Below are 19,997 nucleotides of genomic sequence, written 5' to 3'. Positions count from 1 at the left end.
GACGGAAAGATCCGTCCTTTTTTGGCACCACGAACAAGTTGGAGTAGAAGCCGTGACCATGTTCCTGAGGGGGAACGGGAATCACCACTCGTTCTGCCTTCAGAGCATTCACCGCCTGAAAAAGTGCAGCGGCTCGCTCTGGGGGCGGAGATGTTGTGAAGAAACGAGTTGGAGGACGAGAGCTGAACTCTATCCTGTAACCGTGAGACAGAATGTCTCTCACCCATCGGTCTTGGACATGTGGCCACCAGGCGTCGCAAAAGCGGGAGAGCCTGCCACCGACCGAGGATGCGGTTTTGGGAGGCAGAGAGTCATGAAGAGGCCGCCTTGGTGGCGGTGCCTCCGGCGGTCTTTTTAGGCCGTGACTTAGACCGCCATGCAGAAGGGTTCCTCTGGCCCTTCTCCGACCTGTTTGACATGGAGGAATGTGACTTGGCCGAAGGCCGAAAGGACTGAAACCTCGATTGAAACTTTCGCTGTTGAGGTTTGTTTTGTTTAGACTGGGGTAAGGACGAGTCCTTTCCCTTGGATTGTTTAATAATTTCGTCCAATTGCTCGCCAAACAAACGGTCGCCAGAAAATGGCAAACCGGTTAAGAATTTCTTGGAGGCAGAGTCTGCCTTCCATTCACGTAGCCACATGGCTCTGCGGACTGCCACCGAATTGGCGGATGCTACCGCTGAACGGCTCACCGAGTCCAGGACGGCGTTCATGGCGTAGGACGAAAAAGCCGACGCCTGAGAAGTCAGAGACACAACCTGCGGAGTAGCGGTGCGTGTGACCGCAGTAATCTCAGACAGACAAGCTGAGATAGCTTGGAGCGCCCACACTGCCGCGAATGCCGGAGCAAAAGATGCTCCTATGGCTTCATAGATGGATTTCATCAGGAGCTCTATTTGCCTGTCAGTGGCATCCTTGAGCGATGAGCCATCTGCCACTGAAACCACAGATCTGGCCGCCAGCCTAGAGACTGGAGGATCCACTTTTGGACACTGAGCCCAACCCTTCACTACTTCCGGGGGGAAGGGATAACGTGTGTCATTAAGGCGCTTAGTAAAGCGCTTGTCCGGGTATGCTCTGTGCTTCTGGACAGCATCCCTGAAATTAGAGTGATCGACAAAGGCACTCCGTGTACGTTTGGGAAACCGAAACTGGTGTTTCTCCTGCTGTGAAGCCGCCTCTTCTACAGTTGGAGTTGGAGGAGAAATTTCTAGCACCTGGTTGATGGACGCTATAAGGTCATTTACTATGGCGTCCCCTTCAGGTGTATCTAGATTGAGAGCACCGTCAGGGTCTGAGCCCTGAGCTGCGCCTTCCTCTTCATCCTCTAGAGAGTCCTCATGCTGAGACCCTGAGCAGCGTGATGAAGTGGAGGAAGGTTCCCAGCGAGCCCGCTTCACCGGTCTGGGACTGCGGTCCGAGTCGGAGTCCTCACTGTGGGACCTATGTGTCACCTAAGGAGCAGATTGCTGCGCCAACTGATGGGGACCTGGGGACGAAGAACGTACAGTGCCCTGCATCTGTGTTGTTGGTCTGGACTGCAAGGCTTCTAGTATCTTTGCAGACCATTTGTCCATAGACTGAGCCATGGACTGTGAAAACGACTCAGACAGTTTGTCAGCCAAAACTGCAAACTCTGTCCCTGTCACCTGGACAGTGGGAACCGGTGTCTCTACCTGAGCCGGGGGTCCCACCAGTGCCTGAGGCTCCGACTGAGTGAGTGTCACAGGGGCCGAGCATTGCACACAAAGAGGGTAGGTGGAACCTGCAGGTAGCATAGCCGCACATGAGGTACAGGTTGCAAAATAAGCCTGTGCCTTGGTACCCTTGCTCTTTGCGGACGACATGTTGTTGTCCTCCAAGAGATAAGTAAGGGATCACCGTGATCACTGAGGGATATATATATAGCCTCAAGTTAACAGTACAGCCGAACCAGCAAATGTATACACAAAAGATATATATATATACAGTTCGGCAGTGTGGGGGGTCCAGCACCGGCAGACCGGTGTGGCTTACCAACCGCTCTGTGTGGCCACCAGATTCCCTGCCCCGGGTCTCCCTCAGCTGCAGCCAGTTCTCCACCGCAGAATGTGCTGAAAAAATGGCTGATGGCGTTCACAGGAGGAGGGAGGCGTGGGCGTAGTCACAAAAGTGCGAGAATCTGGTGCCCCAGCGTGAGTAGTGAGGGGGGCGGAGGACAGCTCAGTGTACTCCAGCCCTCACTGTCGGCGTCATACCGACCGTCCCGCCCTTTTCCCTGACTGGCAGGCCTGGGGGTGGGAGAATACTATACTAGGCCGCAAAAGCCGGGGACTAAAGTTAAAACCGCGGCCGGCTGGCAGTGCACGGTCGGCGCGGTAGTCCCGGACCCATACCGACGCCGCAGTCGCTGCAGCGTCTGGGCCCAAGGTGCTTTATGCGCCGTCCCAACGGGGACACAGAGTACCTGTGGATGCAGGGCCATGTCCCTGACGATACTCCGTCTCCTGTCCGGCAGATTCCCCCAGGGGCTGCGGAGGGAGAGCGGTCCCAGTGTCTGGATGACCGGATAGGATCCCACTTCCCCAGAGCCCCTAAGGGATGGGGAAGGAAAGCGGCATGTGGCTCCAGCCTGTGTACCCGCAATGGGTACCTCAACCTTAACAACACCGCCGACCTGAGTGGGGTGAGAAGGGAGCATGCCGGGGGCCCCATAGGGGCCCTCTTTTCTTCCATCCGATAAAGTCAGCAGCTGCTGCTGACTAAAAACGTGGAGCTTGCGTGAATGTGTGCCTCCTTCAACACAAAGCAAAAAACTGAGGGGCCCGTGATGCACGGGAGGGTGTATAGCAGAGGGGAGGGGTTACACTTTTTAAAGTGTAATTACTTTGTGTGGCCTCCAGAGGCAGAAGCTATACACCCCAATTGTCTGGGTCTCCCAATGGAGCGACAAAGAAATATAAATATATAAAGGTGTCTCAATACCAAGCTGTTACACAAACATCTCATGATGGGTAAAACCAGTGAGCTGTCTCAAGACCTTTGCAACCTTATTGTTGAAAAGCATATTGATGGAATTTGTTACAGATGAATTTCTAAATTATTGAAGATTCCATTGAGTGCTGTTGGGGCCATAATCAGAAAGTGGAAAGAACATCATTTCACCATACAACTGCCATGATTACGTGCTCTCTGCACGCTTTGAGACAGGAGTGAAAAGAACATCAGAAGAGTTCTCAAAGAGCATAGGGCCACCTGTGGAGAGCTACAGAGACCATACATCAACTGGTACAATTGTTTAAAAGAAAAAAGAAAGCAATACTCAACCTCCTTGGAGTGTGCACACCCACCACGCAAGATTCCATTGCAAAACAAAAAGCATGTTCAAGCGCATTTAAAGTTTGTTCAACAACATTAACACAAGCCTGTGAAATACTGGGGGAATATAGTGTGGTCAGATGAGACCAAAATATTAACTCCTTGGATGCCATCATATTAACACACAATTTTTGGAGGCCATAAGGCACTGCATATTGCCCACAAAACACCATACCAACAGTGAAGTTTGGACGTGAAAACATCATTGTGTAGGGCCGATTTTCATCATACAACACTGAATCATATAATTGAAGGAAGGATGACTGGATAGCCAAGGAAACTCTTAACTGGTTTCAGAGAAAGAAAATAAAAACTGCTTGAATGGCCCAGCCAATTACCTGACCTGAATTCAATAGAAAATGTATGGATGGGACTAAAACTCAGTTCATAGGAGCCCACAGAACCTTCAGGATTTGAAGAGTGTGTGTGGAAGAATGGGCCAAAAAAAAAAATCATACCTGAGCAACGCAAGTGTCTAGTTTCTCCATACAAGAGGAGTCTTGAAGATGTCATCCCTAACAAAGGCTTTTGTACAAGGTATTAAATAAATTTCAGCAAGTGAGTTCAATACGCTTTCCCAATGTTATTTCTCATTATTACTAATGAGTTAGCACTACCATACTCTGGTCATATAATGAGTATTTTGACCCTTTTATGGGCTCGACTCATTTACGAAGTATCATGGAATTCTATGGTGAATGCAAGCATTTTTCAGAAAGAGCATGGTAGTGCTCGCTCATTACTAAATTTTATGGACAGCTATGATTTGACTTCTTTGCCTGTATGGATTAGATGGTGAGAAATATCAATAGCACCTTTAGAAATATATTTACTGAGAGAGCTGGTGATGTGTACAATAGTCGTTCACCCACCGCATTATACATACATATATTCACACACACTACAGTTCAAAAGTTTGGGGTCACCCAGACAATTTTGTCTTTTCCATGAAAAAAAACAAAAAAAACAAAAAAAAACCCCCACACTTATTTATCAAATTAGTTGCATAATGAATAGAAAATATAGTCCAGACATTGACGAGGTTAGAAATGAAGGGAATTTTGTTTACTTACCGTAAATTCCTTTTCTTCTAGCTCCAATTGGGAGACCCAGACAATTGACAATTGGGTGTATAAGCTTCTGCCTCCGGAGGCCACACAAAGTCTTACACTCAAAAGTGTAACCCCTCCCCTCTGCCTATACACCCTCCCGTGCCTCACGGGCTCCTCAGTTTTGGTGCAAGAGCAGGCAGGAGGAAACTTATAAATTGGTCTAAGGTAAATTCAATCCGAAGGATGTTCGGAGAACTGAAACCAAAGAAACAATTGAACAACAGCCCGAAGGGAACAGGGGCGGGTGCTGGGTCTCCCAATTGGAGCTAGAAGAAAAGGAATTTACGGTAAGTAAACAAAATTCCCTTCTTTGTCGCTCCATTGGGAGACCCAGACAATTGGGACGTCCAAAAGCAGTCCCTGGGTGGGTAAAAGAATACCTCGATAATAGAGCCGACACGGCTCCCTCTTACAGGTGGGCAACCGCCGCCTGAAGGACTCGCCTACCTAGACTGGCATCTGCCGAAGCATAGGTATGCACCTGATAATGTTTCGTGAAAGTGTGCAGGCTAGACCAGGTAGCCTGCCTGACACACCTGCTGAGCCGTCGCCCGGTGCCGCAATGCCCAGGACGCACCCACGGCTCTGGTAGAATGGGCTTTCAGCCCCGAAGGAAGCGGAAGCCCCGAAGAACGGTAAGCTTCAAGAATCGGTTCCTTGATCCACCGAGCCAAGGTTGACTTGGAAGCCTGCGAACCCTTACGCTGACCGGCGACAAGTACAAAGAGTGCATCTGAACGGCGCAGGGGCGCTGTGCGAGACACGTAGTACCGGAGTGCTCTCACTAGATCTAATGAGTGCAAATCCTTTTCACATCGGTGAATTGGATTAGGGCAAAAAGAAGGTAAGGTGATATCCTGATTGGATGAAAAGGAGATACCACCTTAGGGAGAAATTCCGGAACAGGGCGCAGAACCACCTTATCCTGGTGAAAAACCAGGAAGGGGGCTTTGCATGACAGCGCTGCAAGATCCGACACTCTTCGGAGTGATGTAACTGCCACTAGAAATGCCACCTTCTGCGAAAGACGTGATAAGGAGACATCTCGCAGCGGCTCGAAAGGTGGTTTCTGAAGAGCCGTTAGCACCCTGTAAAGGTCCCATGGCTCTAGTGGGCGCTTGTAAGATGGGACTATGTGGCATACTCCTTGCAGGAACGTGCGGACCTGCGGGAGCCTGGCCAGGCGCCTTTGAAAAAAATACTGAGAGCGCCGATACTTGTCCCTTGAGAGAGCTTAGTGACAAACCTTTGTCCATTTCAGATTGAAGGAAGGAAAGAAAAATGGGTAAGGCAAAAGGCCAGGGAGTAAACCCATTCACAAAGCACCAGGACAAGAATATCTGTCAAGTCCTGTAATAGATCTTGGCGGACGTCGGTTTCCTGGCTTGTCTCATAGTGGCAATGACATCCTGAGATAACCCTGACGATGCTAGGAGCCAGGACTCAATGGCCACACAGTCAGGTTGAGGGCCGCAGAATTCAGATGGAAAAACGGCCCTTGTGACAGCAAGTCTGTGCGGTCTGGAAGGGCCCACGGTTGACCCACCGTGAGATGCCACAGATCCGGGTACCACGACCGCCTTGGCCAGTCTGGAGCGACGAGAATGGCGCGGCGGCAGTCGGACCTGATCTTGGGTAATACTCTGGGTAGCATCGCCAGAGGAGGAAACACATAAGGCAGTTGAAACTGCGACCAATCCTGTACTAATGCATCCGCCGCCAGAGCTCTGTGAACTGCGGAGATGGAGGATGCCGTGGCTTCCACCCACTGCAGAATTCGCCGTACTTCCTGGAAGGCTTGACGACTGCGAGTGCCGCCCTGGTGATTGATTTAGGCGTCTGCAGTGGCGTTGTCCGACTGGATACGGATCTGCCTGCCCTCCAGCCACTGATGGAACGCCAATAGGGCTAGATACACTGCCCTTATCTCCAGAACATTGATCTGAAGGGAAGACTCCCTCGGAGTCCAGGTCCCCTGAGCCCTGTGGTGGAGAAACACTGCTCCCCACCCTGACAGGCTCGCGTCCGTGGAGACCACAGCCCAGGTTGGGGGCAGGAAGGATTTTCCCTGCGATAGAGAAGTGGGAAGAAGCCACCACTGAAGAGACGTCTTGGTTGCCAGGGAAAGAGAGACATTCTTGTCGAGGGAAGTCGATCTCTTGTCCCACTTGTGGAGAATGTCCCATTGGAGTGGGCATAGATGAAATTGCGCGAAGGGCACTGCCTCCATCGCTGCCACCCTCTTCCCTAGGAAGTGCATGAGGCGCCTCATGTAGGACCGCCACAACGGATGCCATGACTTTGGTGAAAACCCGTGGGGCTGTCGCCAAGCCGAAGGCAATGCCACGAACTGAAGGTGTTCGTCCCCTATGGCGAAACGCAAGGAGCGTTGATGTTCGGGTGCGATCGGCACATGGAGATAAGCATCTTTGATGTCGATCAATGCGAGAAAGTCTCCCTGTGACATCGAAGCGATGACCGAGCGGAGAGATTCCATCCTGAACCGTCTGGTTCTCACATGTCTGTTGAGCAGTTTGAGGTCCAGAACGGGACGGAATGAACCGTCCTTCTTTGGCACCACGAACAAGTTGGAGTAAAAGCCGCGCCCCTGTTCCTGAGGGGGGACGGGAATCACAACTCCTTCTGTCTTCAGAGCGGCCACTGCCTGAAGAAGTGCGTCGGCCCGAGCAGGGGGGGGGGGGGGGGAGGTTGTGAAGAAACGAGTTGGAGGACGAGAGATGAACTCTATCCTGTAACCGTGAGACAGAAGTCTCTCACCCATCGGTCTTGAACATGTGGCCACCAGGTGTCGCAAAAGCGGGAGAGCCTGCCACCGACCAAGGATGCGGTTCGGGGATGCCAAGAGTCATGAGGAGGCCGCCTTGGAGGCAGTGCCTCCGGCAGCCTTTTGGGGGCGTGACTTAGACCGCCACGCGTAGGAGTTCCTCTGACCTTTCTCCGGCCTATTGGACGAAGAGGATTGGGACTTGGCGGAGGGGCGAAAGGACCGAAACCACGATTGTATCTTACGTTGCTGAGGTCGCATCGGTCTGGACTGGGGTAAGGAGGAGTCTTTTCCCTCTCATCCAATCGTTCTCCAAACAATCGGTCGCCAGAAAACGGCAAACCGGTTAGGATTTCTTGGAAGCCGAGTCTGCCTTCCATTCGCGCAGCCACATGGCTCTGCGGACTGCCACAGAATTAGCGGATGCGACCGCTGTACGGCTAGCAGAGTCTAGGACTGCTTTCATGGCGTATGAAGAAAACTCCGACGCCTGAGAAGTCAAAGACGCAACCTGCGGAGCAGAAGTACGTGTGACCGCATTAATCTCGGTTAGACAAGCCGAGATAGCTTGGAGTGCCCACACGGCTGCAAAAGCCGGGGCAAAGGACGCGCCCGTGGCTTCATAGATGGATTTCAGCAGGAGCTCTATCTGCCTGTCAGTGGCATCTTTTAGCGATGAGCCATCTGCAACCGATACCACAGATCTAGCCGCCAATCTAGAGACTGGAGGATCCACCTTGGGACACTGAGCCCAACCCTTAACTACGTCAGAGGGGAAGGGGTAACGTGTGTCAGCAAGGCGCATAGTAAAGCGCTTGTCCGGAACCGCTCTGGGTTTCTGGACAGCATCCTTGAAGTTAGAGTGGTCGAAAGACGCACTCCGTGTACGTTTGGGGAACCGAAACTGGTGTTTCTCCTGCTGAGAAGCTGACTCCTCTATAGGTGGAGGCGGGGGAGATAGATCTAACACCTGGTTGATGGACGAGATAAGATCATTTACTAAGGTGTCCCCTTCAGGTGTATCAAGGTTGAGGGCAACGTCATGGTCAGAGCCCTGAGCTGCGACCTCCGCCTCGTCCTCCAGCCGGGAACCTGAGCAGCGTGATGAAGCTGATGATTCCAAGCGGGCCCGCTTAGCTGGTCTGGGGCTGTGGACCGTGGAGGAGTCCTCCACGTGAAACCTAGAGCCCACCCCGGGAGCGCGCTGCGGCGTGGACCGAGAGGGACCTGGAGGCGCCGATCCAACAGTGTCCTGGGCCTGTGTAAGGACCGGTCTGGACTGCAAGGCGTCCATAGACTTAGCCATGGATTGTGAAAGTGACTCAAAGAGCTTCTCAGCAAACACTGCAAACCCTGTCCCTGCCGCCTGGACAGTGGTAGCATGGGGGTCTACCTGAGCCGAGGGGCCCACAAGTGGTCGCGGCTCCGGCTGAGTCAGTGTAACAGGGGTCGAGCATTGCTCACAGTGAGGGTAGGTGGAACCCGCAGGCAACATAGCCCCACAAGAGGTACAGGTCGCAAAGAAACCCTGTGCCTTAGCGCTCTTGCTCCTTGTGGACGACATGCTGTTGTGTCCCAGGAGAGTGATCACAGAGGGTATAAGGGAAGAGTATACAGCCCGGCCGAACAGAGATCTATATATATAAAGATATATAATACGTATCTATTCAGGCAACCCAGGGGGACCAGCACCGGATGACCGGTGTGGCTTACCGACCGCTAAAAAGCGGCGTGTGTGTCCTCCAGATTCCCTGCTCCAGGTCTCCCAGCGGTGAAGAGCTCTTTCCTGATGATTCTCCAGCGCAGAATGTCTGAAAAAAATGGCTGCTGGAGCTCTCAGAGGGGGAGTGGAGCGGTGGGCGGCACCAGGAAAAAGTGCGGGAATCTGGGGTCCCTATTGTGATCAAAGAGGGGGGAGGAAGCATACAGGATGCTCCGGCCCTCACTGCCGACGTCAGGACGGCTGTCCCGCCCCTACCCTGACAGACAGGTGCGGGGGCGGGAGTCTTGCCAGTAGGCCGCAACTGAAGCCGGGGACTAAATTTATGACCGCGGCCGACAAGCAGGCGCGGTCGGCGCGGAAGTCCCCCGGCTTTCACGGATCAGCAGCCGCTGTGTGTCCCAGGTAGCGTCCGGTCGGCTGTCCCGCCCCTACCCTGACAGACAGGTCCGGGGGCGAGATTTTGCAAGTAGGCCGCAACTGAAGCTGGGGACTAAATTTATGACCGCGGCCGACAAACAGGCGCGGTCGGCGCGGAAGTCCCCCGGCTTTCACGGCCTAGCAGCCCTTGCAGCGTCCGGGTGCCAGGCGCTCCATGAACCGTCCCCATGGCGACACAGAGTACCTGACAGATGCAGGGCCCGGTCCCTGATAAAGAAAATACTCCGGTCCAGCAGATTCCACACAGGGGCTGCGGAGGGAGCACGGTCCCAGTACCTGGATGACCGCTCAGGATCCCACTTCTCCCAGAGCCCCCAAGGGATGGTGAAGGAAATACGGCATGAGGCTCCGGCCGTCGTACCCGCAATGGGTACCTCAACCTTAACAGCACCGCCGACGTAGTGGGGTGAGAAGGGAGCATGCCGGGGGCCCCGTGGGAGCCCTCTTTTCTTCCAACCGATAACATCAGCAGCTGCTGCTGACTAAAATGGGAATGCATGAGTGGATGTGTGCCTCCTTCCACACAAAGCATAAAACTGAGGAGCCCGTGAGGCACGGGAGGGTGTATAGGCAGAGGGGAGGGGTTACACTTTTGAGTGTAAGACTTTGTGTGGCCTCCGGAGGCAGAAGCTATACACCCAATTGTCAATTGTCTGGGTCTCCCAATGGAGCGACAAAGAAAATGATTTTTACTTGAAATAATTTTCTCCTTCAAACTTTGCTTTCGTCACAGAATGCTCCTTTGCAGCAATTCCAGCTTTGCAGACCTTTGGCATTCTAGGTGTTAATTTGCAGAGGTAATCTGGAGATATTTCACCCCATGCTTCCCCCCCCTTCCACAAGTTGGATTGGCTTGATGGGCACTTTTTGTGTACCATACGGTCAAGATGCTCCCGCAACAGCTCAATAGGGTTGAGATCTGGTGACTGGGCTGGCCACTCCATTACAGATAGAATACCAGCTGCCTGCTTCTTCCCTAAATAGTTCATGCATAATTTGGAGGTGTGCTTTGTGTCATTGTCCTGTTGTAGGATGAAATTGTCTCCCAATCAAGCGTTGTCCACAGGGTATGGCATGGCGTTGCAAAATGGAGTGATAGCCTTCCTTATTCAAAATCCCCATTTTACCAGCACTAAAGCAACTCCAAACCATCACATTACCTCCACCATGCTTGCCAGATGGCGTCAGGCACTCTTCCTGCATCTTTTCAGTAGTTCTGCATCTCACAAATGTTCTTCTGTGTATACAAACACCTCAAACCTCAATTCATCTTTCCATAACACTTTTTTCCAATCTTCCTCTGTCCAATATCTGTGTACTTTTGCCCATATTAATCTTTTCCTTTTATAAGCCAGTCTCAGATATGGCTTTTTCTTTGCCACTCTGTCCTGAAGGCCAGCATCTTGGGAGTCACCTCTTCACTGTAGACGTTGACACTGATGTTCTGCAGGTACTATTTAAAGAAGCTGCCAGTTGAGGATCTGTGAGGCGTCAATTTCTCAAACTAGAGACTAATGTACTTGTCTTGTTGCTTAGTTGTGTAGCGGGGCCTCCCACCTCTCTTTCTACTCTGGTTATAGCCTGTTTGTGCTCTCCTATGAAGGGGGAAGTACACACCGTTGTAGGAAATCTTCAATTTCTTGCATGGAATATCCTTCATTTCTAAGAACAAGAATAGACTGGAGTTTCGCATGAAAGTTCTTTCTGGCCATTTTGAGAGTTTAATGGAGCAAACATATGTAATGCTCCAGATTCTCAACAAGCTCAAAAGGAAGGTCAGTTTTATAGCTTCTCTAATCCGCAAAACTGTTTTCAGCTGTGCTAACATACTTGCACAAGGCTTTTCAAGGGATTTCTAAACATCCATTAGCCTTCTAACACAGTAAGCAAACACAATGTACGATTAGAACACTGGAGTGGTGGTTGTTGGAAATGGGCCTCAATACACCTATGTAGATATTGCATTCAAAATAGACGTTTGCTGCTAGGATAGTCATTTACCACATTAACAATGTAGAGTATATTTCTTTTAAATTTAATGTTTGTTTCATTGAAAAAAACAAACCTGTGCTTTTCTTTAAAAAAATAAGGAAATATCTAAGTGACCCTGAACTTTTGAACTGTAGTGCATATTATATATACACAGAGCCTTGCGAAAGTATTCGGCCCCCTTGAATTTTTAAGCCTTTTCCCACATTTCAGGCTTTAAACAAAGATAAAAAATTTAAGTTGAATCTGTGAAAAATTCAAATTGTCTCTCCAGGAAGGAGACAAACTCTAGCGCCACCTTTTTTTCATGAGAAACACACACCTATACATAGGACACACGTCAAATCTGAACAGGTTAACAGAGCCTTGATTTTGGAGGATCTAACAAGAAAGTATTAAAAAATAAAATAATCACTCAATGATTCCTTGCTACACAATATATTAAATAAACTCACCCCTTGGAAACACCAGTCCGGTCTGTAATTATTTTTACTTCTTTCACAGCTCCAAATCTAGAAAAGTATTCTTTAATTTCAAGTTCATCTAACTGCAAATAAAAACAAAGACATTTGTTTGGTCCTCAATGTGACAAACACTAAGGCTATGTTTACAAGTGGCTTTTTGCCGTTTTTTTTAGTAGAGACAAAAGCTACGAGGTTTCAGAAATCTCATGTACAGCTTTTTTTATCCCCGATTAATTTTAACAGCATTTTTGAAAATCTGCAGCGTGTCAATTCTTCCAGCGTTTTATCAGCCATAGAAAGTAATGTGAAAGTGCGACCATGCTGCGTTTTTGGTGAATAAAACTAGCCTTAACAACATGGACAAGTCAGCCATGTAACATGTCTTAACAGCATAAAAGCAGCTATTTGCTGTATTTTATATGCTGCATTTTCTATTGCAGAGTGCAGACTCCGGCTGCTGAAAAAAAATGCTGCAAAAATGCCATGTGTGGACATAGCCTTACAGTACGCTGCAGCCTACTTTACCAATACTGAACAGAAACCGTGAGTTTACCATTAGGTAACATCTTAGTAAAGCACACGGCAGAGCTGGGCTAGTGCAGAGAGCAAAATTAACTTTTATAGCAAGGAGGGCCAAGAAGGTGGGATCCTGCTCAGTATGCTGGAATGACAACCTGGAAGATTGGACTGGCTTTTTGCTATAAAGTGGGGTTCTTTAGGGGATCTCTTGGAGGATTTGGAGAGTTTCCCCTCAATTCATACACACAGCCAAATACCCATGGCTGTAATTTTTTTTTTTTATACACTAAACTGATCTGAGCTTTACAAATGTCTTAGATCAGAGTTATATCACTGTGTATGTTTCTACCATCAGTGTTTGGTTACCGTATTTTCAGATTATAAGACGCACTTTCCCTCCCAAAAATTGGGAGGAAAGTGAGGGGTGTGTCTTAAAATGTGAATGTAGCTTACTGGGGGTGGTGGAGAGGGGTCGCAGGAGGCCGTGGGTATGCTGCAGTGGCTGTGCAGGGGGTCTGCGGCGGCTGGCGCTGCGAAGCGGGCGGTGAGGACTTAATGGCGCCCGGAGTCGGTGAGTGCGCAGATGGAGCTTTCAGCTTAAGATCTCATCTGCGCATGTGCCGCCTCCAGCCCATTCATCTACCAGCAGCGGACTTAATCCATGATGTACCCAGTACGTCATGTGTTGTTAAGAGGTTGTGTCCAGTTAATGCCTGCCTGCTGCCGCCGGCAACAATCGCTGCACGTCAGCTCATTTTAACAACTGACAAGTGCAGCTAGCAAGCACTAGTGGATTCGCTACCCACTCATGCCTGTGAAAATGTCACAGCGCGATGTAGCAGCGGGCCGCAGAAAGCATTCACTTATCCACTTCCATTGGAAGTCACGTGATGTGATCACGTGGATCTGATGGTTGTCATGGTAACACAGGGTCATGTGATGACTTCTGTAGCTATCATGAGTCACTTCCTCTTACACCCGGTAGACTGCTGTTTGTAATAGGAGAGCTGCTTTTCTGCATATCTCAGTTGTGATCTGGAGAAATGGAAGCGTGATCAGACTGCTGATAGTTATAGCCCCCTAGGGGAACTCAAAAAAAAAAAACACAAAAAACTAAAAGTTGAAATCATCCACCATTCACCCCATTGAAAATTAACCCCTTAACGACCCTTGACGTACTAGGTACGTCATGGTGACATGGTGCTAAACGACCCATGACGTACACAGTACGTCATGGCGAAATCGAGGTCCCGGAGCCCCGGGGAGTCCAATTTGTTTAATTAAACAGTAGATTCGGGAAGGAGGGGACCTCTGCCTGACCTCAGGAGGGGTGGTGCCTCCTCCCCGAACCTACAGAGGCTGTGATTGGCTGACGAATGCCGCTCAGCCAATTACAGTCACTATAATGTTCCAGCCATTTTCAATGGCTGGAACATTGAAATCCAGCCCTGATCAGTGCTGCTGTAGCACTGGCCATTGGCTGGAGCTGGGTGATCGGTGCTTCACCCGCCCCCAGCTCTGATTGGAGAGACCGGTCTTGTGACCTATCTCTCAAATCACCGTGGATCTGGTGCCGGTGACCTGTGTCCGTCCCTGAAAGCCGAGGAGAGCGGTCTCTGCGGGTGCCCATCGGTAAGTTGCTGCCCCCGCCGCCCACCCCTGTCCCCGATCGCCCCGCCAGCGCCAGCCCCGCTGCTGTCTCCGATCGCCCCGCCCGCCAGCCCCAGCCCCGCCGCTGTCTCAGATCGCCCCGCCGCTGCTCCCGATCCACCGCTGTCCCTGATCGCCCCGCCCGCCACTGTCCCCGCCGCCACATTCTCCACTGTCCCTGCCACCACGCTCGCCACTGTCCCCGCCGCACCCACCTTTTTCAGCCGCTGCTGCCCCCGAATCGGCCCCCACTGTTCCCGATCGGCCGCCGCCGCCTCCTTCATCGGCTGCCCCTTTTCCATCGCCACTACACCTCCTCCCCCCACATGTGCTGCAAGCCACCGTCCCCCCACATGTGCTGCAAGCCACCATCTCCCCTCCCTGTTCTGGGGGCCCCCCCCCATGTGCCATCTCTCTCTCCCATCAGACTCTGCCCCCCTCCCCGATTTGCTGTCTTCTCTCTCCCATCCTCTTCATCTACTGCCCCCTCTCACACTCCTCAATCTGTTGCCTCCTTCATCTGCTGCCTCTTCTGTCTGCTGTGATCCTGCTGCCTAGATCCATCCTGTAAGGTAGGTATCCCCATCTCACCTCCCTTCCCCCCCATCCTCCGCCGCTCCTCCATCCGCTGCGCCCTTTCCCATCTTCCATTCGCTGCGCCCTCTCTCATCTGCCGCCCCGCCCTCTCGCATCGCCTTATCCAGCGCAGTTGCTCGCTTCCAGACTGGAGTGGATGATGCGATGCGAGACTCGTGCATTGCTCTCACGTTTGGCACTGGTCTTAGTGGCAGGCGCTCATTTTTTTTTTTACTGATGTCTGTATTTTTTATTTCGCCAAACAAATTTTTTTGTATGGGGGGGGGGGGGGTGTCTAGTTTCCAAAATGGGATCACATGTGGGGGAGCTCCATTGTTTAGGCACCTCAGGGGGTCTCCAAATGCAACATAGCGTCTGCTAATAATTATAATCAATTTTACTGTGAAATGGCGCTCCTTCTCTTCTGAGCCCCGCCGTACGCCCAAACAATTGATTTCCGCCACATATGAGGTACCTGTGTACTCAGGAGAAATTGCACAATACATTTTATGGTGCATTTTTTCCTGATACCCTTGTGAAAAAAAAGCTACCTGTTTGAAAAAAACAATTTTGTGGTAAAAAAAAAGAATCAAATATTTTCACGGCTGAACATTACAAACGTTTGTGAAGCCTCCAAGGGTTCAAAGTGCTCACTAAACAGCTAGATAAATTCCATGAGGGGTCTAGTTTCCAAAATGGGGTCAATTGTGGGGGAGCTCCATTGTTTAGGCACTTCAGGGGGGTCTCCAAACGCAACATGGCGTCCGCTAATAATTACAACCAATTTTTGCTGTGAAATGGCGCTCCTTGCCTTCCGAGTCCTCCCGTGTGCCCAAACATTTGATTTCCACCACATATGAGGTATCTGCGTACTCAGGAGAAAATGCACGATACATTTTATGGTGCATTTTTTCCTGATACCCTTGTGATAAAAAAAAGCTACCTGGTTGAAGCAACAGTTTTGTGGTAAAAAAAAATTTTCTTTTCACGGCTCAACGTTATAAACTTCTGTGAAGCCCCCAGGGGTTCAAAGTGCACATCAAACATCTAGAAAAATTTTTTGAGGGCTCTAGTTTCCAAAATGGGGTCACTTATGGGGGAGCTCCATTGTTTAGGCACCTCAGGGAGTCTTCAAACCCGACATGGCGTCCGCTAATGAGTGCAGCTAATTTTGCACTCAAAAATTCAAATGGCGCTCCTTGCCTCCCGAGTCCTCAAACATTTGATTTCCACCACATATGAGGTATCTGTGTACTCAGGAGAAAATGCACGATACATTTTATGATGCATTTTTCCTGATACCCTTGTGAAAATACTAATTTTTATGGCTAAAGTAACATTTTTGTGTTAAAGTAAAATTTTCATTTTTTCTTCTACATTGCTTTGGTTGCTGTGAAGCTCCTAAAGGGTTAATAAACTTCTTGGATGTGGTTTTGAGCAGAGTGAGGGGTGCAGATTTTAGAATGGGGTTACTTTTGGATATTTTCTGTAGCCTAGGTTTCTCAAATCACTCCAAATTTGATGTGGTACCTAAAAAATTTTTTTTTGTAAACTTTGTTGGAAAAATGAGAAATTGCTGATGAACTTTGAACCCTTCTAACTTCCTAACGGAATTTTTTATTTTTTTTTCAAAAATTGCGCTGGTGTAAAGCAGACAAGTGGGAAATGTTATTTAGTAACTATTTTGTGTGACATATCTCAGATTTATGGGCATAAAATTTCAAATTTTGAAAATTGTGAAATTTTCAAACTTTTCGCCAAATTTCCGAAATTTTCACAAATAAACGCAAAACATATTGGCCAAAATTTACCACTGACATGAAGTACAATATGTCACGAAAAAACAATGTCAGAATCGCCAGGATCCGTTGAAGCGTTCCAGAGTAATAACCTGTCAAAGTGACACTGGTCAAAATAGCAAAAAATAGCCGGGTCTTTAAGGTGAAAACAGGCTGGGGGCTGAAGGGGTTAAAGAGTTAAAAAAATACACACATTTGATATCGCTGCGTTCAGAAACGCCCCATCTATCAAAATATAAAATCAATTCATCCGATAGGTTAACTGCGTAAAGGCAAAAAAAATTTCAAACGACAAAATTATGTTTTTTGTTGCTGTAAATTTTGCACAAAATGCAATAGCAGGTGATCATAACGTAACATCTGCACAAAAATGGTACAATTAGAAAAAATCAGCTCAAGACGCAAAACATAAGCAGCCACTGAGCCCCAGATCCTGAAAAATGAGAATGCTACAGATCACGGAAAATGGAGCAAAAAAAGTGCCTTTTTTTGGACAAACGTCTGCATTTTTTTAACCCCTTGGATAAAAGTAAACCTATTCATGTTTGGTATCTACAAACTCGTACCGACCTGAGGCATCACAGTGATATCAGCGTTACCATATAGTGAACACGGTGAATCCCAAACACAATCATGCAATCGCACTTTTTTTTGCAATATTTTTTTTTTTGCGCTTGGAATTTTTTTGCCGTTACACAGTACACTATATGGTAAAACCTATGGTTTCATTTAAAAGTACAACTCATCCTGCAAAAAACAAGCCCTTTTATGGCAAGATTGACAGAAAAATTTAAAAAATTACGACTCTCGGAAGAAGGGGAGTGAACCCCCCCCCCCCCGGAAAAACTGATAATTGTCCGGGGGTGAAGGAGTTAAGGAAAATGGCGTCCAGAGGTCACGTTACGCTTGCGCAGATGAGATCTTGGCTTGCCATTGAGCAGAGAGCTCAATCTTCGCGCACACTGACTCAGAGTGCCGTTACTTTGAAGCCCTCAATGCCCGCAGCCGCCGCTCGAGCCCCAGCACAGCATCTGGGTCACCCACCGCCCCTGCCTCCTGTGACCCCCTCTGGTAAGACATCACCGGATTATAAAACAGAACTTTTTTTTTTGTTTTCACCCTCTTTTGCTCAGAATTTGGGGTGCGTCTTATAATCCGATGCGTCTTATATTACCAAAAAACACGGTAATTCATCAGATTTTCTTGTTTTTTTTTCTCAAGAAAAAAATTAAACCCTACTAATTGAGGTTTCTCAAGCTTTTACTATCAGTCTGGCATCCGAGAGCGGTCAGATTTTTCCTCGGATCTACCATACACTTGTATTGGCAAGTTTGATCCAACACTCGGATCACTATCTGACAAATACCTGTGCTTTTGCAGGGACCACTCAGGTGAGCGGAGAAAATAAAATAAACAAAACAGACAAGTGACCTGTCATTGGTATAAATGCTATCTGTGCAAAACGGATGTCTAAATCAGCCCTGTAAAAATCTTTTGTCTAACCTCCGTAGAAAACAACCAATAAGATGTGGACCTAATGGTAACAAAATAATTGCCTTTGTTCTTACTTAGGCTACTTTCACACATCCGGTTTTTGCTCTGCGGCACAATACGGCACTCTGCAGAAAAACCGCAACCGTTTTTTTTTGCCGCCGGTTGCGGTTTTTCTTGCATAGACTTACATTAGTGCCGTATTGTGCCGCATGGGCCTGCGTTCGGTCCGGTTTTTGCCGCATGCGGCAGATTTAGCCGATGCCGCGGCTGGATGGAACGTTGCCTGCAACGTTTTTTGCTCCGTCAAAAAAACCTGCATCGCGCCGTATCCGGCCGCTGCGGCGCATTTTCAATGCATGCCTATGGACGCCGGATGCGGCGCGATGCGGAAAAGAAGGGAATTTTGTTACTTACCGTAAATTCCTTTTCTTCTAGCTCTTATTGGGAAACCCAGACGATTGGGTGTATAGCACTGCCTCCGGAGGCCACACAAAGCAATTACACTAAAAAGTGTAAGGCCCCTCCCCTTCTGGCTATACACCCCCAGTGGGATCACTGGCTCACCAGTTTTAGTGCAAAAGCAAGAAGGAGGAAAGCCAATAACTGGTTTAAACAAATTCTCTCCGAGTAACATCGGAGAACTGAAAACCGTTCAACATGAACAACATGTGTACCCGCAAACAAACCAAAAATCCCGAAGGACAACAGGGCGGGTGCTGGGTCTCCCAATAAGAGCTAGAAGAAAAGGAATTTACGGTAAGTAACAAAATTCCCTTCTTCTTCGGCGCTCTATTGGGAGACCCAGACGATTGGGACGTCCAAAAGCTGTCCCTGGGTGGGTAAAGAAATACCTCATGTTAGAGCTGCAAGACAGCCCTCCCCTACGGGGAGGCAACTGCCGCCTGCAGGACTCTTCTACCTAGGCTGGCGTCCGCCGAAGCATAGGTATGCACCTGATAATGTTTGGTGAAAGTGTGCAGACTCGACCAGGTAGCTGCCTGGCACACCTGTTGAGCCGTAGCCTGGTGTCGCAATGCCCAGGACGCACCCACGGCTCTGGTAGAATGGGCCTTCAGCCCTGATGGAACCGGAAGCCCAGCAGAACGGTAGGCTTCAAGAATTGGTTCTTTGATCCATCGAGCCAGGGTGGCCTTAGAAGCCTGCGACCCTTTGCGCTTACCAGCGACAAGGACAAAGAGTGCATCCGAACGGCGCAAGGGCGCCGTGCGGGAAATGTAGATTCTGAGTGCTCTCACCAGATCTAACAAATGTAAATCCTTCTCATACCGATGAACTGCATGAGGACAAAACGAAGGCAAAGAGATATCCTGATTAAGATGAAAAGAGGATACCACCTTCGGGAGAAACTCCTGAATGGGGCGCAGCACAACCTTATCCTGGTGGAAGACCAGGAAGGGAGCCTTGGATGATAGTGCTGCCAGCTCAGACACTCTCCGAAGAGATGTGATCGCTACCAGAAAAGCCACTTTCTGTGATAATCTAGAAAGTGAAACCTCCCTCAGAGGCTCGAAGGGCGGCTTCTGGAGGGCAACTAGCACCCTGTTCAGATCCCATGGATCTAACGGCCGCTTGTACGGGGGTACGATATGGCAAACCCCCTGTAGGAACGTGCGCACCTTAGGAAGGCGTGCCAAACGCCTCTGAAAAAAGACGGATAGCGCCGAGACCTGACCTTTAAGGGAGCCGAGCGACAAACCTTTTTCTAACCCAGATTGCAGGAAAGAAAGAAAGGTAGGCAATGCAAATGGCCAGGGAGACACTCCCTGAGCAGAGGACCAGGATAAGAATATCCTCCACGTTCTGTGGTAGATCTTAGCGGACGTGGGCTTCCTAGCCTGTCTCATGGTGGCAACGACCCCTTGGGACAATCCTGAAGACGCTAGGATCCAGGACTCAATGGCCACACAGTCAGGTTCAGGGCCGCAGAATTCCGATGGAAAAACGGCCCTTGGGACAGTAAGTCTGGTCGGTCTGGGAGTGCCCACGGTTGGCCGACCGTGAGCTGCCACAGATCCGGATACCACGCCCTCCTCGGCCAGTCTGGGGCGACAAGTATGACGCGGCTGCAAT

General features: G+C 49.5%; 1 protein-coding gene across 3 annotated transcripts in view; it reads right to left on the bottom strand.

Moving 5' to 3' along the window:
- DAZL (deleted in azoospermia like) overlaps window positions 1–19,997 on the bottom strand; it is a 183,919-nt gene that overhangs the window by 124,483 nt on the left and 39,439 nt on the right. For all 3 annotated transcript variants that reach the window (XM_075316671.1, XM_075316668.1, XM_075316669.1), the window contains exon 3: window positions 11,860–11,951. In XM_075316671.1, coding sequence (XP_075172786.1) covers window positions 11,860–11,951 — 92 coding nt within the window. The remainder of the gene's footprint in view (window positions 1–11,859; window positions 11,952–19,997) is intronic.

This window comes from Anomaloglossus baeobatrachus, chromosome 6 (assembly GCF_048569485.1).
Source record: "Anomaloglossus baeobatrachus isolate aAnoBae1 chromosome 6, aAnoBae1.hap1, whole genome shotgun sequence".
NCBI lineage: Eukaryota > Metazoa > Chordata > Amphibia > Anura > Aromobatidae > Anomaloglossus > Anomaloglossus baeobatrachus.
Note: the sequence above shows the minus strand (reverse complement) of the source record. Positions and strands in the feature narration are given on the sequence as shown.